The 26,226-nt window shown below is 40.5% G+C and overlaps 2 protein-coding genes across 6 annotated transcripts; both read right to left on the minus strand.

Moving 5' to 3' along the window:
- Positions 1 to 146: 146 nt before the first annotated feature.
- rufy2 (RUN and FYVE domain containing 2) lies at positions 147 to 19,704 on the minus strand. 5 transcript variants are annotated; one of them, XM_068333695.1, is made up of 20 exons: positions 19,566 to 19,704; positions 17,632 to 17,895; positions 13,885 to 14,058; positions 13,583 to 13,700; positions 12,603 to 12,704; positions 12,221 to 12,344; positions 11,852 to 11,916; positions 11,694 to 11,759; positions 9,954 to 10,023; positions 9,394 to 9,495; positions 9,177 to 9,293; positions 9,009 to 9,101; positions 8,124 to 8,198; positions 7,944 to 8,041; positions 3,906 to 4,025; positions 3,468 to 3,597; positions 3,260 to 3,354; positions 2,605 to 2,653; positions 2,331 to 2,411; positions 147 to 2,231 (listed from the first exon to the last, which is right to left on the minus strand). In XM_068333695.1, exons 2-20 carry the CDS (start codon positions 17,705 to 17,707, stop codon positions 2,088 to 2,090), a joined length of 1,899 nt encoding a protein of 632 aa, XP_068189796.1. In that variant the 5' UTR covers positions 17,708 to 17,895; positions 19,566 to 19,704; the 3' UTR covers positions 147 to 2,087. The 5 variants fall into 5 exon arrangements, 4 of the variants coding, with proteins under 4 accessions (XP_068189796.1, XP_068189719.1, XP_068189872.1 ...); XM_068333618.1 differs by lacking the exons at positions 17,632 to 17,895; positions 19,566 to 19,704 and adding an exon at positions 16,083 to 16,870; XM_068333771.1 differs by lacking the exons at positions 17,632 to 17,895; positions 19,566 to 19,704 and adding an exon at positions 16,668 to 16,865.
- Positions 19,705 to 20,238: 534 nt separating this feature from the next.
- Positions 20,239 to 23,719, minus strand: LOC137597650 (E3 SUMO-protein ligase ZBED1-like). The gene is made up of 3 exons (XM_068318355.1): positions 23,530 to 23,719; positions 23,145 to 23,379; positions 20,239 to 21,171 (listed from the first exon to the last, which is right to left on the minus strand). Exons 1-3 carry the CDS (start codon positions 23,715 to 23,717, stop codon positions 20,848 to 20,850), a joined length of 747 nt encoding a protein of 248 aa, XP_068174456.1. The 5' UTR covers positions 23,718 to 23,719; the 3' UTR covers positions 20,239 to 20,847.
- Between the last annotated feature and the right edge of the window lie 2,507 nt (positions 23,720 to 26,226).

The raw sequence follows: 26,226 nt of genomic DNA on the forward strand, positions 1-26,226 counted from the left end.
TTTTGACTCTGAAATCACTTTAGAAAGGTATCAGGGGTGGGAATACATCTGATTTTTACCAATAAACGGTTGTAGGGTATCAGTGAAAACGATTTTAAAAAAAGGAAATAGACTGAGCTAAAATGATTTGCACTGACAGTAGAAAATAGAATGTCTAACTTTTAATCATACTGCTACAGTCAAGGCAACATGTTGGTGGCAACAGTTCAATTGGGACAATAAAATCAACTTTATACAACATGGTATCGATACTGTACAAGAACTCCCATTAAAAGCAGGGAGAATTGTCAGCACTTCATTGTACAAAACTATCAAGCCTGTGCAGATAAGACACATTTGCCTATAGTGCTTCAGAATGATGCGAATTGGTGAGTTTTTAAATATTTGGCATGACCAGAAATACTTGTTTTAACACTGCAGACCTGTTTTTATCCCTTCAAGGGAATAAATACTTCCAGTTCTTGAAATAGTAATGAGGTTGTAAACATGTACAAAAACAAGTACAAAACCAGAATGTACAGCGATCATTTTATAATCCATCACTAGAAACAACTAAAAATCAAAATCAGTCTTGATTTAATAAAAAAAAAAAAAAAACCTCGAATGGTACAATAGCAACATGTGCTTTTCTGATGTCTCCTACATGCTTTCTTCTAGTGAAACCTTGTTTCCTGGACTGAAAGTAACAATAACTGCATGTAATAAAAGGAAATACAGTATAAATACAAAGAAGTCCGTCAGGCAATCAAGTAGTTCTGTGTGTGCAACGCAAGTCTTACAACTGAACATGTGTTGCTGTCCTGGAACCTTTAAGTAGCATCGTTCAGTTAGTGTCGTCAACGAATACCTTTGAGCTGTGTGCTTGGCTAGTACATGCTACGTTTTGCTACTCTGAAATAACCCTCAAAACATAGAACTTAATTTTGGCAACATGAGCACAAGTAGGTTGTAGTTCTTGTATTCACACTGACGCAAATTGGACCAACTTTAAAAATTAGATTATTTTCAGTTTATTTTTACCTCAACAGGGAATTAATCCTGTGTTGATGGCGTAACTTGAGTGTTCTCATGAATATTCCTGGAATTAGCATACCACTTATTCTGAGACCAGCAGGTCGTTTCATTCTGCACTGATTCCTTTGTTGTTAATGATGAATACAGGTCAGGTACAACAGGTTTGTGTTGCTACTGTGAAACAGTGACATAATGGGGATTCACTTCATGACACATTTTAATAAGTCAGTTTATATTTCAAGTTTAGCATCAAATAGGTTGGGTTTGGCCAATCAAGTTGATCTTCTGCGCCTGTGTAAATGTTGCCTTAAACCTTGTGTTCATTTCACTCCACCCAAAAATCAAAATCAGTAAACAACAGTAATAAGACCATCATGCTGTACGTAAAAGTCTGGCTATACATGTTAATGCAGTTTGAGTTTTGTTACGGCCTTTTAGTGATGCTGTCCTACACAAGACTGGTGGTTCTCTTTGTCAAACACCTGCATCCAGCTGCAGCGGTGCTCATCACAGTGTAGTTTCACTTTTCTGAACTGAAATTTCTTCCCCATCTAAACCAAAACATGACACGATGAGTGTCACTGTAGGCAGGCACTACTGTTCACCTCCACCAGTGTCACACTATGTATGAAAGGCCAGAAAATGACTAAAGGCAGTTCTGTTATGCAATTCTTCCTCTGTCAAGGTCATCGATGTAAAAATCCATTCAATAAATGGTTTCTTGTATAACTAACATGTGGGATAAATAATTTCACTATCTTTAAGTCACAGTTTATAACCAAAAACATTTCTGTCAAGACATTTTGGCCCTAGTTGTTGCAGATTTATGTGTCTGACTACACAAATGTTTGTACAGCAAGTAGTGACAAAGAAATGGTGCAAATGATTCGTGTGACTTTTTCAAGCTGTAAATGAAGTCACATGTTCAAAATGTTCAGACCCACAGTCCATTTTTAGCAGCAAATACTGAAGTGAGAAACTGGATGATGGGTCTGAAGGGGAGAAGGGCTGTGCTCAGATGTTTTGTTGCAGTCATGTAGTGTGTGTGTGTGTGTGTGTGTGTGGGGGGTCCTTCATGTCGGATTGGAGGAGCATCGTTGGAGCAGGAGGGCGTGGCAAGTGTCGCAAACTCTGACGGGCTTTGGTGAGGCGGGCAGAGGCAACTCATTATCAGAGCAGCTGTTGCAGAAAATCTCTCCACAGTTCCTACAGTGATGCTGGAGAGAAGCAGGAAGAGTTAGAACCCCCCAGCGCCCGAGAACGTTCCTCCCTTTGGCCAGTCAAACTAATTCAGTCTTTTCACATGAAGGACTGACCTTTCGTCTGGAGATGGAGAATTCCTTCTCACACAGCTTGCAGTGGCTAGCGTCCTTGTCCTTCAGCCAAACCTGCCCCCCCTGAAACACAGTTACTCTGTTTCACACTAACGTTACACTTTGGAAATTATCAAAGCCGTCTTCACTAATCCAGACTCAGCTTTGATCTCACATCACCGAGATGGAGCTGCGACGAGATAGCAGACGAGATTTACTGTTGTGACTGAAGGGATTCAGCTGGTATTTTTGTTACTTTTTGGACTTGTTACTCTACCTGCAGAGCTTTGTTGGCTTCCTTGATGTCCTCAATCTTCATTTTAGATCTGGTTACAAAAAGATTTAAAGCAGGTATATAAGCAAACAAAATAATTTTAAAAATATCTATAAAATCATCAATTGCATATATTTAAAAAAAAAACAAAACTTTTTCCTGTTTTCATTTACAAAGGTTTCAAAGGCTGTTCTATCTAAAACATGAACTGGTACAAACTGATCCTCCAAGCATTTCTAACTTAAAATTCATGACAATGAAAACTGCACTTCTTTTAGAATAGTTTTTGGTTTTTGGAAGCAAACTATAAGTTCAGGCTGCTGCCAAAACAGTCTGGAATCATGAAAAATGAGCTCATTAAACAACAGTCGTTGTCAGCTATGACAGAAACAAACATGGAAGAGATCATATTTTGGTGACGTTCGCCGACGTTCCTCCTGACTCTTTGATTCTGCCGGTGTTTTTAGTGACAGACAAACCAGTAAGATGTAGGACTACGTTTTCTGGTTTTATCACAATTTGGTATAATGTGGTAAATAACAATCCTATCATTTTTATACATTTAAATGTACAAATTTGACATATAATATACCTTGAACAAGGTATATATTTCTCTTTTAAGCCTCTGAATGGTCACTTTTCTAATTAGCATACATACTCGCTTAGTTTGAAGCCCAGTTCTTCGAGCGCTTGTTCTTGGTCCTCACAGATGGTCTTAAGCTGGATGTTTTCATCCTGGAGACGATGAAACTCCTTAGGAAACAACACATGACATCAGATTATTGCTAGGTCACACACACAGCCATAAATAAAGAATTAAGTATTACAATAACACACACAAGGTACTTTATTCCCTCTTCGTTTACCGTTTTTAGTCCGCTGATCTGCAAGGCCTCGGTGCTGAGCTGAGCCACCGCATCCCGCTCTCTGCCCAGGTCGTTTTGTAATGTCTGCCTCCACTCCCTTTCTATCTTTAGATCCATCTCCAGCTGCTGGCTATGGAACACCACACACACACAGATAACACCAATATAATAAGAGTAACAGCGGACTGAGTGTTAACAGAGCTCTGTATTTTAGGAGCAGTACCTGTATCTCACAAAGCTGTGCGATGCATTAAACTGTCTTTATTGTGATTTACTGGTTTGAGGTTGAGTTTTCAGTTTCAGTTCAAGCAAAGAAAGCATCAGCATAAATCAACGGTTTATCATACCACACAGCTTGTGCTCTATTTGCTATATTGTGTCTCTTAACATTTCCCTACATCGAAACTTGAAGAATGTCTTCAGATGGGCTTTACTCACAGCTGCCGTTCTTTGTGTTCAATCTGCCGCTGCAGGCTGTCGGCCTTATTGGCAAAGTCCAACTTGAAGCGTCTGGTTCCCTCCTCAGCAAAGATGCGGTGCCTCTCTGCCTCCTGTAATCTGCACCATTATAACCAGGGACAAACTCAGGACCATGGAGAGAAAAAACTGGGGATAGGCAAGAACTGGGGAAGACAGGAATGTTAGGGACTGAGGTGTCTGGGGGGGAGAACAGAGAGGAAAAAATGTCTGAGAATCGGGGAGGATGGCATTGAAATGTTCATTGAGACAAAACCAGGGAAAAACTGAAAAGTGAGCGACATGAGATGAATCATGGGGGTTCAAAACAAAACATAAGGAATAAATAACGCACGATGACATAATAAGGGACATTACCTGAAAGCAACTGAAGGCTCAAGAAAGAGTTGGTAACTGAACGCAGCATGCTGTCTGCATGAACTATAACTTCCATGTTAGAGAGCACGTTGGAAGTAACGTCCTTGATATTATTCTACACTGAGGAGACATTCACTGACGTACCACAGGCATGGACTTTGAGCTGAATTACTCTCTTTAAAAATCAAACTGCACGACCCGGATAAAAACAAAGACACCCAATAACTTCAAAACATCTAACTTTATTGATCACATTAGTAAAAGACAGTAGTTGTGAGTTTTTAACAGCTGTACTGACTGATTATTATTCTACAAATTGTGTGTTACAGTACCATGAATATGGAGTTGGAATATGTAATTACTTCCTGATCTATCACGGAAATCAATATATATGCCAATACGAGACTTAACAACACATTCACGTTCCCTGTGCAGGAGCACCAGAGGTTTACAGCTGTGTCACCACAATTCTTTTCACGCGGTTCAGTTTTGTAAGTTCTGCAGAAGCAAATCATGTACAGTGAGCTGCAGCTGCTGATCCTGTTGCCAACAACCAGAGATGTGACCCGTCCTTCCAAAAGTTCACCTCAGGATCATATGGAAGATATAAGGAGGGGACAGGCCGTGTCCAAAATCAGTCAAGCGCGCAAATTAAAAAAAATAAATTATAGAGATAGATAGATAGATAGATAGATAGATAGATAGATAGATAGATAGATAGATAGATAGATAGATAGATAGATAGATAGATAGATAGATAGATAGATAGATAGATAGATAGATAGATAGATAGATAGATAGATAGATAGATAGATAGATAGATAGATAGATAGATTGATAGATTGATTCTCATTGTGAAGGCCCCACTAGTCGGGTCAAGCAGACTCTCAAACTTATGCAAATTGTAAAATAAGCACTCAGCTCCTTCATAGAACTCAGTGGAGGAGTGTGAGCTGACTGCAGACTGATGAGTGGACCAGCGTGGTCCAGACACATCAGTCACATTCATTGGTTGTTTTTCTGCTGTGTCAAAAAAAACTATAATCGGTCAAAAGATGCACTGGCCTCTCTGGCCTGCCTCTCCTCTTCACTCCAATCTGTGTCCATGGCAATCACTCGAGCCAGGGATAATTATCTGTATGCTGCATGTAGTTCCATGGCTAAACCTAAGCGGTTTATTTTTAAATAAGATACTCCAGAATCATTTCAGCCCTACAGATGAGCAAGAGACTGATTTCAGACACGGCGAAAATCATCACAGCCAGTCAGAAGCAGGTCAGGAGACGCAGCAAACAGCAAAGTAGCAACACATTACAAGCAGGAAGCTGTGCACCAAACCCCGTCTGACCCAACGTCTGTAGTGAGAGGAGTTTATCTGACTGATTTAGAAACCATTTGTTTGGGTTGTATGAAGAGTGTTCCTGTTTGTATTTAGACCTGAACAGTGTTGGCTGCAGTCAGGTAAGAAAACAGCCAAACACACAGTCACTACCTACTTAACATTAACAATTATCATTTAGTACAAACAGCAAAGTTGTCTGGGGGGGACTGCTGATGAGGGTGATGTCTCAAACCACACATTTCAGTTTCTGGCTGCTTTCAGGCCATAAAAACCACCCGAAAATTGTGTGCAAAAAAACAGGAATGGTCCTTTAAGTCCGTGTGTGTGTGTGTGTGTGTGTGTGTGTGTGTGTGTGTGTGTGTGTGTGTGTGTGTGTGTGTGTGTGTGTGCGTGTGCGTGTGCGTGTGTGTGTGCGTGTGGTAACATGTCTGTCCTCAGAAGGAGATGTCCTTGACAAGCTTGTACTGGTGCTCTGTGTCTGTGCTGGCACACTTGACAAACGACATAGCAAGCGTTCTGGTTTGACTCAACAGATCCTTATCACTGCACGGGAAAAAAAAATTGGGTGTGTGGGGGGGGGGTGATGTAGGTTTGAAGGGAGCAAAATGGACGGATGGATGATGATCGGATGTAAAAAGACAAACAGAAGGAAGGAAAGGAGGAGGAAAGAAAGGAAGAAAGGATGTCAATACAACATTCTAGGTGGCCCCGGTTACATTGAACATTTGACTTCTGTTACACAGAAAAGTGCAAATAAAATGCATCAAAACATCCGATTTCAAGTTTCCAGGTTCACATTGTCATCAGTTTGTTTTTGAGGTCTGGCCCTCCACAGGGAGCACAAGAGCAATGACAGGAGGTGGGGAGGAGAAACAGGGAAAGCTGATGTAGAGGGATAGATGGATTCAGCCAGGGCCAACAAAACATGGATTCTACATTGAACTCTACCACAGCGACTGTCTACAGGAGACACCAACATCTGAAGCAGGATTGTTTTAGTCTAACTGCTGGAATACTCTGATCAGGTTTATCTTCATTCAGACTTTTCAACTGCAACAACATAATAATCCCAATGAAGACTGCGTCTGTAACCGGGGTCTGTGTCCTACCAGCCTGCACAAACTTTATCAGCAAAAAATATTCACAACAAATCACAAACAAGACTGAACAGATTCAAACCAATGGGAGAGGGGAGTGGAAGGATGGACCATGTTGACTGATAAACAATGGGGTGACAAGGTTTCCTCAGGCAGTCGTGAACCAGCGGGTTTCATAATGAACGATACCGATAAAGAGCTACACATACACTGTAGGAACAGCCTAAGAGAACTTACATGTAGCATGCATGATCATTTCAGCAGCAGGGTTTCCCAAAGGAAAGTGTGCAACAGATCCTCGGACTCTGACATGTTGAACCCAAACTCTCTACTCCAGATCTTATATTCTAATTCATTTATTTGTGAGCAATGACCCAAATAACAACATTCAATGTACAGCATGACAATTTCTGTGTGAAATCGTGCTTCTGAATGTTTCCCCTGAAGCCTTAAACTTAAGTTTTCTAAATCTGTATTTCATGTATTTCATGTTATAACATGAGTAGAGTTAGCTTGACTTCAGGCGCTGTGTAAAATATTTTCAAAAGAGAACACACCAGCCCTGACCATTTCTTTGAAAATTCTGACATCTTTTGTTGCAAAAGGAAAACACTAGTTTGCCATTTCGTTAAAATTGAAACTTACGATAAACAAATCTTTAAAAATCTTCAGGGGGAAAGCAGCTAGCTCACATACACTTGTTAGGACTGCCTTCTACTAATTTATCATTTCACTTAAGCTTAAAAGGTTTTAAATTGAGGAACCTTCTATATCTGGGAGACAGAGAAATTAGTCATCTGGGAGGAGAAGAGGATTATCAGCCTTTTAGGAAACCCTGACTCTGACCAGACAAAACTCAAAAATCCTTTTTGTCCACGTATTTGCCATTCCTCTTCTGCATATCTTGAAATGTAACAAGATAATATGAAAAACAGATATTTATCTTCGACAATAGTTCTGTTATTTGTGTTTATATAATGTAATTGTTTACTTATAATAACAATAATTATGCCTGATTTTGGATGAAAACTGAAAATTATCAAGATATAATTTTGTTTAAATATTAACAGTAAAGGTTGTAAGAGGTTAACGGAATTATGCTTATTTCTTTAAACTAAGGAAAGACCTTTGGTGTATTTGGGACAAAGTGATTTTCCTGTTTTGGTTAGTGTGTGCTGTGTCTTCACAGGCCAGGTATCTCACCTCTGCTCCAGCTGCTTCATGGTGGCAGTGATCTGATTGGTCTTCTCCTCCAGACGACTGATCATATTGTTCTTCTTCTTCATCTCATCATCAGACGACTGACAAATAAAAACGGTCAGAAATGGTGGCATAATTACAGTTTTTGCAACGTGTGCAACAGGACAACGAGTGTGTTTGTACCTGCATCTTCTGGTACATTTCTACATTGATGGCCTTGACTTCGTCCAGTTGATGTCTCAGTCCGATCAGTGTGTCCTGTTGATAACAAAATAAATGAATGAATAAAAAACAGTGACTGAGCGTGTATGAAACTTTTTATCATTAAAAAAACCAAAACTTTTCCCTCTTCTTTTAACTGTGCCTGGCAGTAATGCAAAACTACTGCCAAAGGATGGCAGTCATATACCTACAAGGTGTTTGTCACTGCTATTTTCAAAAGTTTTCATTTCCTCATGGCAGACAGTCTACTGTATTAATAATACTGACTGATAATCGTATTGTATTTTTGCTTAAAAAATGTTTGTAAAATGGAATCCTTGTCCAAATGTTATTGTAATTTTAAAATTAAATAAGTGATTTTTGATTTGTTTTAAATCTGAGCGTTCATCCAGTCAAAGCTAATCAAGATCTATACAAAATTGAAACGCATCATCACAGCTAAATAGTGGGGCGGTTTGGAACTCAGTTTCTAGGCCTGAATGCTTTAGAGCTGGTAAGATATTACTGTTATACTTCACCCCTGGGATTAATAAAGGATTCTGATACTATATACTGTACAAACATCCTCATGTCCTCCACAACTTGAGGTCTGAAGAGCAGACACATCCTGTTTGCATCTAAATATATGCAAGTATAACTAGCGATTGTGACTTTTCATCAAGTGGCTTCTATTGATCGGAGTTAACCATTGACAAATTTCATTTACAGTATAGTGTACTGTATGTTGAGTATACAGTATGTATGTATATATGAACCCATATCGCTCTGTCTATTGTTGAATACTCATGTTATTGATTTCAGCTCTTGAACTCTTATATTAAAGGAACACGAGGTGAACATGCTGACCTGTTTTTCATGAATGTCTTTTTCCAGAAGTTTCATGGCCAGCTCCATTTCCTGTTTCATTGACACTTGGACTACCAACTCATTCTCCACATCCTAAAAATAAAATCACACACTCATATAAGAATAAGTCAGCGTATATATTGTACACACAAGCAGCTGCGGGCTGACCTGTCGGAGCTGACACTCCTCCTTCAGCTGCCTTCGAGCCTCATTGTACATCTCATCCAAACCCTGACGTGACTGTTTGTAGGTGTCTCTCTCCACAGACACGTCGCCTTGGGTTACCTGGAAGAATAATATCAACAGGAAGATGTCAGTCATGTCATACGTCAATCACAGCAGTTTGCAGTGGATCAGTAATCACTTGTATTTAGTGTCTGTGTACCTCTAAATGTTGTTGTGCCTTCATTAGAATTAAGCTGTTTTCACTCCTTAACTGCTGGTTTTCTTCCTGGAGTTTGATGATGTTGTTCTTGGCTATGGCCAACTGTACAGACAAACACATGCACTTCTTAAGGATAGTATAACAGTAATGCATCCATTGACTTTGTGACAACATGTTGACTAATTATAACACCAAATTATATGGATTGTAGCAAGGCCTAGCAACCAGCCAACCAGTGAAGCAGAATCTACAGAAGCTGTAAGGAACCACCGCAGAAACAGATACTTAATTTAACCACAAATGAAATCTGTTTCAGGAACTAATAAAAAAACAAAAATATTGAATTTCCCTTTGTGTGTGGATCTACTCCAAAATGAAAACTAAATGTATTCTGTCATAGGATCAACTCTCCCACCAGATTTCATTCGACTGAAGTCGTAAATTTGGTATCTGTAACAACAAGACAAAAGAAACAAAAAACTGTCGCCTATGAAAACACAATGTTGGTGATGGATTTTATTATAATGCCAATATGTACATATTTTGTGTGTGTGTCTCACCTCTTCTATGAGTTTGGAGTTGGACTTCTCGAGAGAATCCACTCTGCCCTGAAGACCGTGAACTGTAGAACTAAACACATGATCACAGACAATGGTCAAAGTTCTTCATGGTACTTGTTAAAGTTCACAGTTCAACAACAAATGTTCCTTCTCTAGATTATTTACTGCACAGGACAGCATGACTGTGACTTTTATGACACTCACAAATTTAGAGGACAGAGCCATTTAATCCACAGACAGGTTTCTTAACATACGAGGATTGTTTTGGTCTTTAGCTGTTTTATAGTAGCTACATTTAAAGAAAACTTCATTAAAGGTACAATTCCATTCAAGGCAGCAGGTCTGTACAGGTTCATTTACACTACTCACAATAAGTTAGGGATATTGGTATTTACATAAGTGCCTTTCCTATTTTGTCTGAATTTTAATGAAATAAGTAAAAGTTTCCTTTGATATTACTAATACTGAATGAGAAGAAACACCATTTTCATTAGTTGAATATTTAGTACCCCAAAAATTTAGACAATAGCAAGGATAGCCCCAAATAACAGAACTGACAATGTCAGTAGCGGGTGTTTCCACCATTTGACAGCTTGACAGCTTGACAGCAGCGTCTTATGCTCCTCAGTAGCCTCATGATGTTGTTCTGAGGCAATGCGTTCCACTCTTCCACAAGTGCTACACGCAGTTCTGCCAGGTCACGTGGGGGTGGGGTACGATCATCCAGTCTCTGCTTCAGCTGGTCCCAGACGTCCTCCATGGGGTTCAGGTCAGGGGACAGTGCTGGCCATATCATATGAGGCACCCCGACTTCCTGAAGTCGAGTTCTGACAATTCTGGCACGATGTGGTGGAGCATTATCATCCATGAACAGAAAGTTGGGGGAGTGCTGGCGGAATTGGGGGATGATGGGTTCTCTGATGTCTCTACGGTAAGAACGTGCAGTGACTGAACCATCTACAATAACCAAATCTGTTTTGCACTGGCTGCTGATGCCTGCCCAGACTGTTGCACCTCCTCCACCAAAGCGAACCCTGCGGACCATGTTGACCTGGGCGTATCGCTCACCTCGCCTTCTCCAGCAATGCTGACGACCATTTCTGTGCAAGGTGACCTGACACTCATCAGTGAACAGGACGGTGGACCCCTGCTACAATGTCCAGGTGACATGGTCTGGTGCCCACTGCAAACGTTCACGGCGGTGTCTTGGTGACCGCAACAGTCATTTGGCATGCAAGCCAAAGCGGTGGACTCGGTTGCGAATGGTTTGTCTGGAAACGTGAATGCCCCTCACATTTCGTCAACGGGCAGCTGTGTGGCAGTTGAGTACATGGGTCTTTAGGTACTGGTCACCACTATGTCACTTATGAGTTTCTCAAATTATCCCTAACTTATTGTGAGTAGTACAACTGAGACGCTGGGACTGCGAGTCCAACCACCTCTGAATGAGTAACAATCTGTGATCTAATGAATCTGTCAGGAGAGATGAGCGAAGTTTCACTTCAGAAACAATCAGGTCAAAAGTAACTGACCACTAGATTTATTTTTTTATCCCACAACCAAACAGTCCCCATTCTGCCATTCCTTGAGGCCACCAACATGCAGACTACAAATAAAATATGAATTACAAATAAAGCAGGATGACCCATCTCAGTCAGTTGCAGTGGTTGGCTACAAAATTACGTACAAAACTTTAGAAAATCATACAGAGGTCTGTCTCTAGGTAAGAATAAATGATACTTGAGTTGCCGGTTCAGTTCCTCCACGTAGTTCTTCTGATCCAGGATGGATGCTATCTGGCTATTCCTGTTGCAGAGAAAAGGCACATAAACAGAGTTAAGCATTACAAATTCAGGAGCCAAAGTGCATAAAATAAATTGGTAAGACGAAAGCCTTACCGTTCTTCACTCCTGTAATCATCAATGTCATTCTTCAAGTACATGGAGAAGTCTATCACCCCGACCTCGAATAGAGAAGAAACAAAGAAATGATTTCACAAACAATTTGATCAAATGTGTTCTGTTTTAAACTGTCACAAACCAGTGATACTCGTGTTCCAGAAATCTGATTTAACGATTTCTTGCTGTGGTGTATGTCACATCATTGTAAACCGAATACATCTTTGGGTTTGTGAATTTTCTTTCCCAAACTACAAAGAGTAATTAGTATGGACACTGGGAAATTGAACTAGTAAGCACAGGACACAGATATATGTCTGGTGCACAGTTATAATTTTTTTTGGTCTAAGGAGTTCCTGTGGTAGTTACCTGAGAGTCCAGGTCCTCGCCTTTGACACACAGGTTAGCATCAATAACATTCAGGCCTACCAGCAAGCCCACAATCACTGATCCCTCTTCCTCTAACATCAGAGCTGAATTCTCATAGAAATCACTGTGGAGGAAGAAACAACAAATTTTCAAAGAACAAAGGGCTATATTTGAATCTTTTAATTAAAACAAGCACAAACACTATATGTAGCCAATAATATGCACAACATATCGCCTAAGATAGGATCTAATAATATCTAATAAATCACTTCAGACACAATCAGGTCCAAACTAACTGACCACTTCATTTACCAAACATTCACCATTCTGCCTTTGAAGAACATTTGTCGCAAAAACTTGTCCAAACAAGTTTTCCATATACCTAAGTAAGTCCTTTCTGGTGGTGAGGAGCTTCAGGTAGTCGGCCAGTCGTTTCTGCATGAGCGCCAGACGCAGCCAAGCTCTGGCTCTGCCTAATGGAGTCCTGGGAAACACACACACACACACACACACACACACACACACACACACACACACACACACAGGTGATTAGAGCACACTTAAAAGGTTTTAGAGGTGTAAGCCTCAGTATGGCATCTTTACACTGTTTTTATTCCAATGTTTACATCTGGTTAGATTTTTTATTTTCCTGAATCTTTAAAGCAAACAGCAGTTACGTTTGCTCATTTTACCGTCTAATCGTTGTTTTCATGATTCATTTCACCTCTTTTTTGAATACATTACTTAGAGAAAGAACAAGTCACCATTCTGCGTTCAATCCTTGGCTCCCTATTTGGTGTTGCACAAATCTGATCTGCTGTACGTCCGTTTTAGTCTAAATCAACACCACCAAAGGAAACAGACTCCGCTCTCAGTCTAACACAACACACCTCTTCCTCTTTCTGCAGCATCAGACAACACAAGATTATTACTCACTTGACTCTCTACCCAGAAGCTCTGCTCCACTGTCAGTGTGAACTGTGTAACAGTAGACACGATGTGGATATTATGTGTGTAAATGAGATTGACCAGAGACCACTAGAGGACACTATTCATACACAACATAAATGTAGGGTTTAAAGTTGATAAAGGCACCCAGAGAACTTTGGATGTATCCTGTTAACTTTACCTCTATGAAATATTTTAGTGTCTCTATATGATCACAAAGGACAAATGAATACTTGGTGACAAAACAAGTATTCATTTTGAAGCAGGTTGAGATGAAAATAAAGCCCACTCAGGGATTTTTCCTGCACAGGTTCAGGTCATATGACTGTATGGTTGAGTAGTTACTCCAGCATGATGTTTGAATAGGTTGTTCATGAGCACACACTGGTGTGTACTCATGAACATATTCCTTACTTAAGTCCAGGCAGATCTCGTACAGAGGCTGAGATCTCTGCTGCTTCAGGACACAGTTTCTCCACCAGCTCCAGAGGACCCCAGAGAGATTTATTAAACCCCAAGAAAGACTTCTTTACTGGATGAAAGAGAACAAGATACGTATAAACTAGTGGATAAAAGTACAGGAATGACATTCTTTAAAATACAGGCATAACTAAAACACAATTTTGCAGTTTAGATGTGTAATTTCAATAAGCTGAGATGCAACAAATCTAGCGAAACACACACTACCGACACCGTCTAAAACGTCCCTCTCTTACCTCTGAGGCCGTGCTTGAGGCAGTGCTCCATTACAACAAAGAACTGCTGCAGAGGTGGGTAGTCCGAGTCCAGCGTACGTCCAAAGCTCAGAGCAGACTCGATCAAACCTTTAATGCTCAGCTTGGCCATGTTCAGCAGGTTGGCTCGCTCCATGGCCATGGGGTCCCTCATGGCTGCAGTACAAAAGACACACGCAAACAATCAACTTAACAGACATAAATTCCAAAAGATCCCGCAGTGGATGTATTTTATTGAAGACAGATGGTTAGGAAAATCTCATTAAAGATGTCCCTGTTAATTGTGATTATTGGTTTTATTTTTATCTCTGTTTTTAGCTGGGTAGGTCAGTTAAAACCAGTTCTCATTTATAATGATGACCTAACATTCACCTGTGAGAGACACTGGAGGCAAGGTGGGTGAAGAAGCTTGTCCAAGGACACAATAGAGAATAACAAGGATGGAGGAGGTTTCGATATGCGACCGATGAGTTTATTGGATGACCCGCTCTACCAGCCGATAATGTTAATTTTCAAAAATAAAAAAGGAAAGACAGAAAGAAATTGCTCAAATTCCAGAAAACAAAAAGATTTTCACTGGTTCACAGGATTTGTGCACATCAAGTTTCGTGAAGTTCAACTTGTGATCATTCATTCATTCATTTATTTTTTACTGCTTGTTCCGCGCCGTGGGGATTGCTGGTGCCTATCCCAGCTGACTCCCAAGCGAGACGCAGCAGACACTTCAAACACGACACAAGTGCAGACAAATGCGCAGAACAAGACTTCAACCAAGAAACCCTCTTGTTGTGAGGCGACAGCTACAAAATGCTAAAAATGTGATAAATAAAACAGAAAATAGATAAATAGGAATAAAACAGAAGCTAAAAGGCAGCACTTTTTAGCTGTCCATAGTGATTCCTCTGGTCTAGACAGTGGCAGAAGAGCTGACCTAAGATCACACTATCACAGCTAAAGCTAAAGTTGACACCCCCCACCCCACCCCACCCCCCGAAAAAGCAATAGTCTGAGGTCTAACTAACACACTTCCATTACTGTTGCAAAAAAAAAAAAAAAAAAGAATCATAATTAGAAATGATCAAGAGGCCCTGTTACAATGAATGCCTGAAGTTGTGAAGAGTTTATAATGATTCAGATTTTACATAATTAAAACCAGACCTGAGCTGGATGCCAGCCGATGGGCCGACAGAGAAAACAGAGCCTTTAGTTCTGCTACAACACAGATAATGACTGGGAGAATGTTATTACCAAACACTCCAGCTTCCTAAACGTTGACTATGTCCTATTTTATCTATTTTATATTATTTCAACTGAATATACAGTATTTGGATTTCGGACCAACTGGGTCCAGAAGTGATGGTTACTGTTTACAATACTTAACAACGATATCTTTTCCATTTATAAATCTGGGCAAACCATTCAACAGGATAAAGAACAAACTGTTCAAATCAAAACAGCGTACAAAGTCGTGACCATTCCTGGAATTGATAATGCATGACAATGTCAGCATCTGTTTCCATCTAATAAAGGCAGGAAAACTACATTCTACAGTGGCTTCAAATGAATGTCAGACTCTGTGAAACATGACGCTTTAATCAAGAACGTGATGGAAACTGACTCAAGTTATCTTATTTTGCCCAGTAAACATTCACATTTTCAAGTATTCTTTGTCTGCATTCGAAATCCAAATTGCAACTATTGAATTAGTCCCTAATAGATCATAAGAATCACGGGTCCACCTCTGGTCCAAATGTTAATGGTTTCTTCCCACAAACAATTTATATGTGTGTTGTTAAAAATGATGGAGGAAAAAAAAAACCCTGTCTTGACATGTTCACCAAAAGAATTTGTGATTTCTGAACTCTACAATTTCCTAGAGACAAAACTAACATCTTCAGATGCTTACATCTGAAACCCAGTAACACTGAATGGTTGTTAAAGGGAATCCAAAATCAGATATGTGCATATATCAATACTGGTAATAAGAAATAGAAAATATTCTTTTATTTGACGTATGGACAAAAACCCAGCAGTGTTCTCAGGATCTGCATCAGTGCAGGTTGTGGTGGACCAGATGGTTCCTGGTGCACAATGACAGCAGGAGGCGACACCTGGGAGCTCCGGGGAGCAGACAGCAGCTTCATCAGCTTCCACTTCAGCAAATCCTGACATTACCCTACCTTGGGCCGACCAGTCCCCGGGTAGAGACGTCCTATGCTCGGACACTTTGGGCAGGACGTGGATGCTCCCTGAAATGGTCTCAGATGCTTTCCTTGCCAAAGCGAAGATGGGAGCCTGCCATCGCCCGTCTCCTCCACCTCCACCTCCTCCACCTCCTCCACCCACTCCTGCTTTCAGGCTGCTGCTGCTGCTGGATGCTCTATCTCCAGCCCCAGATTTATCCTCCTGCAGCCTCAGGATCCCGAACACCTGAGCCTTCTCCCTGCTGGAGTCCGCCTCGGACAGAGCCAGGTCGTGCTCTGCAGCCGATGCCATGTTAGCCGAGTCCCTGAAGAGAGCTCCCGGCTGTGGGGCGGCGCAGGAGCGGCTTGCTAACCGTTCGACAGCGTTAGCTTGACACACTCTTCACCCCGCGACCATGACGACAATACGAACGTGAAAAGAAGAAGAAAATCCCCGAGACGCCGCTAGCCGAGGCGCTGACAGCCAGACTGCGTGTGTCAGAAGCGGAGGAGTCGCTCTACATTGTTAGCGTTAGCACCGCTACCTAATGACTATTTTCCGTACATCGTGTTGCTACTGACATTTGTTTACACCCGGCAGACCTGACCCACTCCCGGCTCCTGGCTCCTGACGGCGCCCCTGCACCCAGCGGAGAGAGGGCGGTGTCGTCAAGGCTCACAAGACACACAAAAGACAGCACTACGTCATGGTTTGTGGCGGCTGCCGTGTGCTGGACGTGCTGCCCTCTGCTGCTCAAAGCTAGAATTGCACGGCTGCCCTCAGGTAGTGGATGTTTAAATCTGATTGGTGGATTGTCTTTTTACTTCCTGGGTGGGAGGAGTCCTGTTGAAATGATGTCCAAGCTTCATTAGTAGTCGTTAAAAGTGGCATTTTATGTTGAATGTGGAAAGACGATTGGTTGATGCAACGGCTGATAATCTGTAAACTTGTCAATCAACCTAATATACAATGGGGTTTTTTTGATTCCATCTGTATTACATGTTTGATCAAGTTCTTACTTGGATTGGGACATGGCAAAATTCTGTTGTTACTGAGTATGGTGGGTGATGTGAATAACCACATTACCTATATATTTTGAATGGATTTTGACCTTTAATGCGAAAAAATAGCATCAACTATAATTCCTTTTGTTGTGGAATATAAGTTCTAAGAAACTCGACTTCAATTTCTGGTCAAAATCATAGCAGCACATGAAGAATTCCCAACCTTTAATGTTAGAATGGAACATGCAAACAAATATAAAACCAAATCCACTATACTCTTGATTGGTTAGCTATTTGAAAATTGTAATTGGTTACTGTGATAGTCTTCATTTACTCTTATGCAGAACAGATGAAATTCCACTAATTTTCATTCTGTAGAAAATAGTTTGTTACTCCTAGAGCAGTTTCCTGCCTTAATCTAAATTTGCTTAATTTTATGTCAATTCATTGATGTGTGTGGGACTGTTGTTTGTATGTCTACACTGAGACCAAGTTGCGGTGTACAAGGTTAATGCCACTCAAATATTACTTTCAAACCTACCTTGGCTGTAGGCTAGCCGCTCCATACTCTCACTGTGAGTAATGCCCCAGCGATGGAGACTCTGAGGGGAGTACATGGCTGGTGGGGCTCCCCTTTGAGTCCTTCTTTCTGTTTCTTCAGATTTTTTGATATTCCGGAACTGGTTGTCCCTCCCACCTGAACTGACATGGGCCGGTTTTTCCTCACAAGGCGTTTCCCACTTTTGATTAAGTTTGGTCACAGTCTCAAGATGTATTGGGATTCTGCTGAGGTGAGCGGAATAGTCTGGTGACAAAAAAAAGCAATAAAGACAGAAATAGTAACATATTGAAATAAGGGAGATTGGACAAGAATACGAACTGCTTCTCTAGACATCTCAAATTTACTGAATACTTAACCATCCTTGGTCGGAAAAAAAGAAAAATGCACATAGTTTTGAGATGAACAAAAAGAGGGGGGAAACACTTTCACTCAAGCGTGGTTATTGTCAAATTAATAGTAATGATAAATCAAAATGAAGTTATTGATAACAGAAAATATGCTCGAATGATATGGAATCAAAGTTAAATTGTCTACAGTCCCCGTAACAGACCATCACATCCCTGCCTGCCATTTATTCTCACTCATTTAACCATCATCATTTAAAAACACATGACAACTTTCATTCTCTTGGATGTTGGTACAGTATTCCCTCAGTTACAGCCTTCAGCAGCTGAATCACAATACCGTCTACCGGATTGGTTGGAAGGTTTCACCTTTTCCTGAAGCAGTAGTTTATGGGCACTGAATCCAGTGGACCTCACTGAAAAAGTCCAAAACTCATCAACTGAGGAATGCAAGCTCTATTAAATCATGTGGTGAAATAAATGACATGAACACAGAGGTTTCAGTGAACTGCAGTATGGGCCACTCCTGTTGTGCTGTTTATGACTGTTTACCACATTCTCTTTCCCTCTCTGTTGTAAAAGCTTATGGTCGATCAGGAATCAACTGACTGGTTTCTTCAAGAGCTGCACACTCCTCAGCTGACTGTGCTCTGTCGGTGTTAATTCTCTAAAAGCTGCTTCTCAGGCCACTCAGGGGAGAATTCATAACTCAGGCCGAGCCTGTACTAAACCAAGCCTTTCTCTTTAGCACCATTTCTTTTTCTGTTTACCCAGCTGATGCAATGATTCTTTATCTGCATGTCTTTCGATCCAGATTCGTTATCCTTTTATCTCACTTCTTAAGCCTGGTTCCTGTTTGCTTCTCGATGAATGTCATGAGTCACTGTCAAAAATGTGTGCACCACATTATCTGTTCATTCCTTTGTTTTCCTGAGTTCATACATTTTATGCTGTTTGATGTCTCTACTGCACCAGTCTACCATCACTCACTGTGCTTCAGCAGTTTTATGTAATGGTTTAATATTATCTTGATGCAGAAAAGTGCCCAATTATATTAATATCAATATTTGTTGCAAGAAAAACTTCATGGGTGTTGACACGCTTCAAATAAAACACACATTTCCTCTTCCATTCAGAACCACACCTACACAGCAGCACAACTAAAAACAAATTGGGGTGTTTATGTCATATGACCACGTTTCTGACTGTTGGACCACCCTTTGCACATGACACACACTGAGCAGCTCAATAGCCTCCAGTAAAAGCTCTTCCAACCAATAGGGATGTGTTTATCCTAGTAGCCAGCCTTTCATTCTGCAGCACTCCTATACCCACAGATTCTGGTACAGATTTAAGATACATCTTCAAGTCATTTTGACTGTCAGGAAACAACAGTGTTTATGTAGGCATATAATGCAAAAGTGGTAAGGTGTAATATGTGATTAATTATCATTAGCGAGGGCAGGGGACAGCAATTACTGTATATGTGAGGCCTGAAATATGAAATGTACATTCACCATCATCATTCCTTGTAAATAGTATGTTCATTCTGTGAATATCAGCACTCACCTTAGTAGAACGACAACAGCTGATCTACATCAACGCAGCATATCAATACACAACGGTCCACTAAAGGAAAGTCGCCCAGGATGCAGTGGACCCAGAGGAAGCATCTACAGATCTGAAGCATTAGCCGGTACATGAACTGGAGACATCGCACAGAGAAACTAAAGCCATCACCCCACACTGCAGCCAATCACAAGAGCGCAGGAAGGCTGGAATAGGAGGAGGGGGAGGGTCTCTGTCTTTTCTTACGAGGCAAAGCAATGAGAGGACAGGAAAGAGGGAGGAAGCTTGTGAGGGGATGGATGCAGTGATGAGATGGGAAAGAAATGCCGGGTAGGGGGAGGAGAATGTTGACAAAATACTAACACGGCAGCAAGGAACATGTCACCTACCCACACAGCAGCACAACACACTGTTCATCAGAATGTAACACACACCTCCTCCCTCTGTGTGCTCTGCCAGAGGGAGGAGGTGTGTGTTGGGATGAGCAGAGACAATATGTATGCAGTAAGTGACTTTGTAGCTAGCAAGGTGAAAGTCACTTCAGCTAGAGTACCAAGTGAAATATAAAATACAGCTCAGTCTAAAAATCATCACAGAACAAAAGTAGGGAAAAATATGACGTTCTTGTACACTTCAGTTGAAGACAAAAAAAATCAAACATTTCATGGTGAGTTCAGTCATTTATACTACAAAATATGTACAATCACATATATTTCCACTTTGTACGAGTGTCCAGTTGGCATTAGACTTTAAAAACATATAGCTTGAAAAGGATCTGTGCTTCTCACTTGATTTGCCAGCTGTTTTTGTGAAAAGGCTGCTGAACACAAGGTGTGCATTCACAAATCTGAATCAGATTGTTCCTCTAATGTAAAACACCCATTTTAGCAGCAGCTGTTTGTAGGTTTGAATAGGAAGACCTACAAAAGACATGGTAGAATAATTACATTGAGAAAAATATTTAATTTACAATTGCTGAGTTCTGACCTACAAAAGAAATCTGAAATAAAGTGGGTTGTGTAAACAAACACAATATATAATTCCCATAAATGAAAAGCTTTCAGTTTAGAATTTGATTAGGAATATGAAAATCTTGACAATGAAAACTAAAGATCAGGTGGTTCCTAATAAACACACAAGGTGATAACACAGTTGACAAGATACATTTCAGATATTGATGTCACTTTTTTATGAGGAAAGGGTATAAACAGTTGCAAATATACTTGAATACTTGAAGAATTCTTTTTATAAAGTACACTTTTATTGTTTTTTGATGAGTCCGTTAATCCTCAAACTCTGCAGCATAAAGTACTTGCTGGAATTTCATCCGTACCTCCATTCTTTTTTTAATGGTAAGTCTCTTCAGTGATGGTAGAAGGCTAAGCAGAAACAATTCATCTTCGTCTCTGAGGCCTGTGAAAAACTCTGCAGACCTTTTCTCAGTTTCTGTCGTGGTCTGTCTTTGGTGTTCAAGAGCAACTCTCATCTCCGGACTGACGTTTGGACTGGGCTCCACCAATGAAAAGCTACTACTAATAACAGGTTTTGTAACATGTTTCTCATCCATATCTTGCTCTCTCTTCAGGTCATCGCTGCTTCCAGCTCCCTGTGTGGAGTCAAAGCAGGATAGGATATAACAGGTTAACAGAAAAAACAAGTGCAGCGGTACCTCTACTTACGAATGTCTCTACATACGAAATTTTCTACTTACGAAACGCCTCAACAGGAAAATATTGCCTCTAGTTATGAAACAAATTTAGAGTTACGAAAGGTAAAAATACAGTATGGGCTGCTACTCGCAGCTCCTATAGGTTCCTGAACCCAATATTCTTACAGCTGTTCTACCATTGGCTATTACCTAGCATCCTGGCATCCCATTGGCTAAGAGGGACCTCTGTGTGTAGCTACATAGGTGTCTATGCAGCGTCCTCGTCATTCGGCCCTCAACCCATGAGGTGTTCTGATAGTTTGGCGCAAATATAATAACTTTTTGAGTACGTATTCGCTATGGACCCCAAGAAAGTGACGGAGAAAAGAGGAAAAGGAAAGACGAAGAAAAGAGTTTTTTTTGTCCATACAAACAAAGCAAGAGATAATAGAAAAGCATGAGAAAGGGATGCGTTTGGTTGATCTCGCCAAAGAATATGGCTGAAATGCATCTACAATCGCCACGTTATTAAAACAAAAGGAAGTTTAAGGAGTTTAAGGCATCTCGTGGGTGGTTGGAGAAGTTCAAAAGGAGGACTGGAATTCACTCTGTTGTTCAGCATGGTGAGATAGGAGCGCATGAACCAAAGAGGGCAAAAAACAATGAGGACAGTTGTTAAAAGGTAAATGACCATCATTATTATTCTTTACTCTATTCTTTGTTTTTTACATTATGCACAACTCTCATTTATTGTGTAATAATCTAATTGTAACATGTATTTGTTACATGTTTTGATGCATTTTTATGCTTTATAAAACATTTATGTCTGAATTTTGGGGGGCTTGGAATAGATTAGGGCATTTGCATGGGAAATGCGTCTCTACTTATGAAATTTCTTCCAGAACCAATTGATTTTGTAAGTAGAGGTACCACTGTATCGACTCGCATGAATGTTTTATTTGTTTGGTAATCACTGCATTATATCAAGGTATTATACAGCATTATATAGTATATAATACATACTGTACAGCAGGTAAAGCATTTATACCCAAACCTCCTCCTGGGAACACAACAGGTTGAAGAGTCTACAGACACAATGTGTAGATAGTGGTGTCTGCCTCTAGGGACCTCTCAGTTAAAGACGACAAATGGAGGATGAGACAGTCCCGATTGGTGATATGAAAAACACTGTGATGGATACAGTCAATATAATTTGAATAGGTGCACTGCATGGTCTGAGAATCTCATGATTTTCTATCTGAAAGGGTTGTTTTACGTGTGTATACACTACCATCCCAATGTGCCTTGGTTAGTAGCCTATTTGTCTATATATAAATGGATACATCCTACCATAAATACATCCTACACACCCTACTCTAAATCTTGACATACCAGGATGGAGATCAGGCAACAGAGTTGCAGTCCTACACGCTTCTCTGAGTTTCCCCTACTAACACTAATTTAACTAATACACACCCCATTAAGACTGTGTGTGTCCCTCGGACCTATAGAAGTGTTAGACTGTTAAAATCTAGCAATACTGGTTCAATTAACCATTGTAATTTAATTCACATTAAATGTTTACACAGACAAAATTCTGACAGGATAATTAAATGTGGTCTTTTAAATATTAGCTCATTATCATCTAAGGCTCTTCTAGTGAATGATGTAATAATATATTTAATAAACAGATAGGCCAGATAGAGTCAGTGTCTTTACTGTTATAATTAGATTTATTGTAGGTGCTGACAGGAATGTCAGGCTGCGTTCACCGACTCTTGGGTTGTTGTCTGCTATAAAACTGTTGTCATATGTATTGTTTGATGTTTTAAAAAAATATCACGGCTTTATCTATCTGTTATTGATGCATTGGCAATAATGTTTTAATACATCCATAACAGTAAAACAAAGTGGAATTGAGAGAGGCTGACCTTCTCCAGGGTCGCATGATACTTCTTCTCCATCAACGTGGTGAAGTGGGATCTGCCTGGCAGGCAGTTGTGATAATCCGGGTTGAACTGTTTGATCGTCTCCTTAATCCCTCCATCGTCCACCACGGACAGGGGTTTGCGGTCCGTCACCAGCATGTCCGGGACGGACTCGGTCAGGACGTCAGCTGGCTTTTCAACAGAGCCGTCCGTTGAAGGAGGACGCATTTTTTTGGCACTGAAACACAACGTTAGAAAACATCAGCTTGGTCACATTTCCTATTCAAATCCACGAGTAGCGCAAGTAAACGACGTAAACGCATGTTCACATGCGCTACATGCGCAGCGCACGCTTACGCTAATAGTAGCAGCTAACTAGCAGGTTTACCGAGCCGACGGTCCCTCTTCATCGTTGTCATAAATCACAACGTGCTTCCTTTTCAGGTGTTCGTGCATCATGGTCGTGCTGCCGTGGAAGGCAAGTTCTGTCTTGCAGATATTGCATTTCACACTTGACACGTCTGTTTCCTTAAAATGCTTCCACACAGTTGAGACCCGCTGCCGCCGATTAGACATGATAATAACAAGAGCCGGTCTGGTACAACTTCTGGTGACGTCACGGGTGACCCGGATCACCGCGACTGCGCATGCGTGTGAAGGGCAGGAAGGCTGAAGGGGAACCAGAGTGGAGAGAGTTGACTTATTTTTGGGGTTTTTTTTGCAAAAACACTTTAATCACATTCAAACATTTTTACAATTTTACATTAGATGAAAGCACTAAAGTGCTTCAGAAGAAGAAGAAGATTTTTTGCACAAAAAAAAAAAAACTTCAATCACATTCAGAACATTTAGAACATTTTACAATTTTTCATTAGATGAAACTTCAAAAACACTAAACACTCAAAAACACTAAACACCAATAAACAAAAGGAAATATAATATAAAACTTGGTGCATTATAATAGGAAGTTTGCATAAGTGAGGTGGTCATCAACTAAAGTGCATAGGACTCAACTCTTTTTGCACTTTATTTTTAATTCTGAGGTTTGTGTGTTCTTCAATCTAACATAAAGGTTTGGAATTTATTTGCCTGGGTCTGCTTTTATTTATGGTGAGGTCAAAGAGCTAGCTGTGCACTTATTTGAACATATCCTGCATTGAAAATTGATAATAACTGGTAATGTGGACATAAGGACCGGCTATAAGACACAAACTTGACTTGGGTTCGGACCTTTTAGTAAGAGGACATTTTTATAACTGGACCTCCGTGACTTTTAATTGAATACCCCTGGAGTGGAGTATAACTTTATTTATCCCTTAAGGAGGTTCCATCAGGGAAATTGATTCCTCCGTCGCACTACACACAGCACAGTAAGTACACAAAACACAGAAAAAGCACACCGAAAGCACCAGCACAAAGAAAGTAGTACAACACCAAATAGAAAGATTAATAAATAACCCATCAAGAATATATAAATAGAAAATCATAAATAGGCATAGAAATAAAGAATAAACAGGCCTAATTAGTCTTGGGTAGAGTGAAATGTCTATAATGTTTGCATTGTTTTTGCTGTATTGTCTGTCATCCCTCAGCTCTCCTGTGGACTTTCTTCTTCTTCACCTCCCCCAGAGAGGAGTTGAGCAGTTTAATGGCTCGGGGGATGAAGGAGTTTTTAAGTCTTTTGGGAGTCACAGCCTCTGGCTAGTGAAGAGATTCAGACATTATACACATGTTATTTGCTAATAACATGCTTCTCAGGCTTCTCTGGTTGTTGGTAACGGTGTGCAGAGGGCGGCTGACATTGTCCATGATGTCCAGCAGTTTGTCCAATGTTCTCTTCTCTGCCACCGTTGCCAGAGGGTCCAGCTTCATCCTGACCACTGAGCTGGCCTGAATGATCAGCTTCTCCATCCTGGAGAGATCCACCTTTGGCAACCTCCCTCCCCAACACACCACAGTGTACGACAGGACACTGGCGACCACAGACTGATAGAACATCCACAGAAGCTTCCTGCAGATGTTGAATGCCCTCAGCCTCCTCAGAAAGTACATCCTGCTCTGTGCTTTCTTGTACAGCTGCCTCGTGTTGCTGGTCCAGTCCAGCTTGTTGTCCAGCCCACAGCCCAAGATATTTATAGGTCTGTACAACCTCCACCTCCTCCGTTCTATCAGAACTGGTCTAGGCTGGGGTCTGTCCCTCCTGACGTCAATGACCAGTGACTTAAAGGTGCAGTTTCAAGAGGATAAACATTTAAAAAAAAGAATTGACTGTTAAATTGACTGTCGTCAATGTCAATAGGGTAGATGAGGAATAATGAAGCGTTTTGACACACTGTTAAACTACTGTATCAATACGGTTTTACTGCATACTGTCACTGCTGGACCTTGAAAATCCAACAAGGCAACCTAGTTGACAGACTCAACTGGCACTGATTTATATACACAGTTATATAATTTACGTGATTGTATTTCATACTGTAGTATTTAATATCTTCATTTCAATAAAAAATATTTTTAGATACAGCCAATAAATAATGTCAACATGGGAAATCTAAGTGAATTTGTTTGAATGAGGATGCTTGTGTGCCTGGGAATTTTTTTAAACAAATTTTTACAAAAAAAAAAAATGATTACAGCATTTTGAAATAGAGACTGTTATCCCCCCCCCTTTTTTTTTTTTTTAATGTCACATCTCAAGCTGTAGAAAACACCAGCCCACAGGACACAGATCCGGCTAGAGGCTTCCTTAGTTTGACACGTCAGGGTCAGTTCAGAACAGCTCCTCTAACGGTGGTTTGAGTGAGTCAATATAAACACGACTCAGCATTAGCTCCTGAACACTCCACCTGAGGACTGAGTCATAATCCCACAGGATGACACCTATAGTTCATGAAAGTCCAAAAGGAGGACTATGACTACTGTAATCAGTGCTGATAGAAGATACTGTATACTAATTATTGAGGGTGTAAAAATATCGTATACCACAGTTGTGTCACCTGTTCTAATGTGGTAAATTTTCTCCGTTTAAATTGATAATAACATTTTAGTTTTTGTTCTTTGTTAAACAAGGAATACAGTATAAAAA

The sequence above is a fragment of the Antennarius striatus genome, chromosome 1 (genome assembly GCF_040054535.1).
Source record: "Antennarius striatus isolate MH-2024 chromosome 1, ASM4005453v1, whole genome shotgun sequence".
Taxonomy (NCBI): Eukaryota; Metazoa; Chordata; class Actinopteri; order Lophiiformes; family Antennariidae; genus Antennarius; species Antennarius striatus.

What these genes read in the sequence shown, in the direction of transcription:
- rufy2 (XM_068333618.1), bottom strand. Translation starts at nt 16,398, where the DNA reads ATGGCATCGGCTGCAGAGCACGACCTGGCTCTGTCCGAGGCGGACTCC. An exon ending in AGGCACAACAACATTTAGAG is followed by an intron (nt 9,294 to 9,393) that starts GTACACAGACAC and finishes TTATTCTTCCAG; the next exon opens with GTAACCCAAGGCGACGTGTC. An exon ending in AAGCCAACAAAGCTCTGCAG is followed by an intron (nt 2,412 to 2,604) that starts GTAGAGTAACAA and finishes ACTGTGTTTCAG; the next exon opens with GGGGGGCAGGTTTGGCTGAA.
- LOC137597650 (XM_068318355.1), bottom strand. Translation starts at nt 23,717, where the DNA reads ATGTCTAATCGGCGGCAGCGGGTCTCAACTGTGTGGAAGCATTTTAAG. An exon ending in GAAGAGGGACCGTCGGCTCG is followed by an intron (nt 23,380 to 23,529) that starts GTAAACCTGCTA and finishes GTTGTGTTTCAG; the next exon opens with TGCCAAAAAAATGCGTCCTC. An exon ending in ATCATGCGACCCTGGAGAAG is followed by an intron (nt 21,172 to 23,144) that starts GTCAGCCTCTCT and finishes GACTCCACACAG; the next exon opens with GGAGCTGGAAGCAGCGATGA.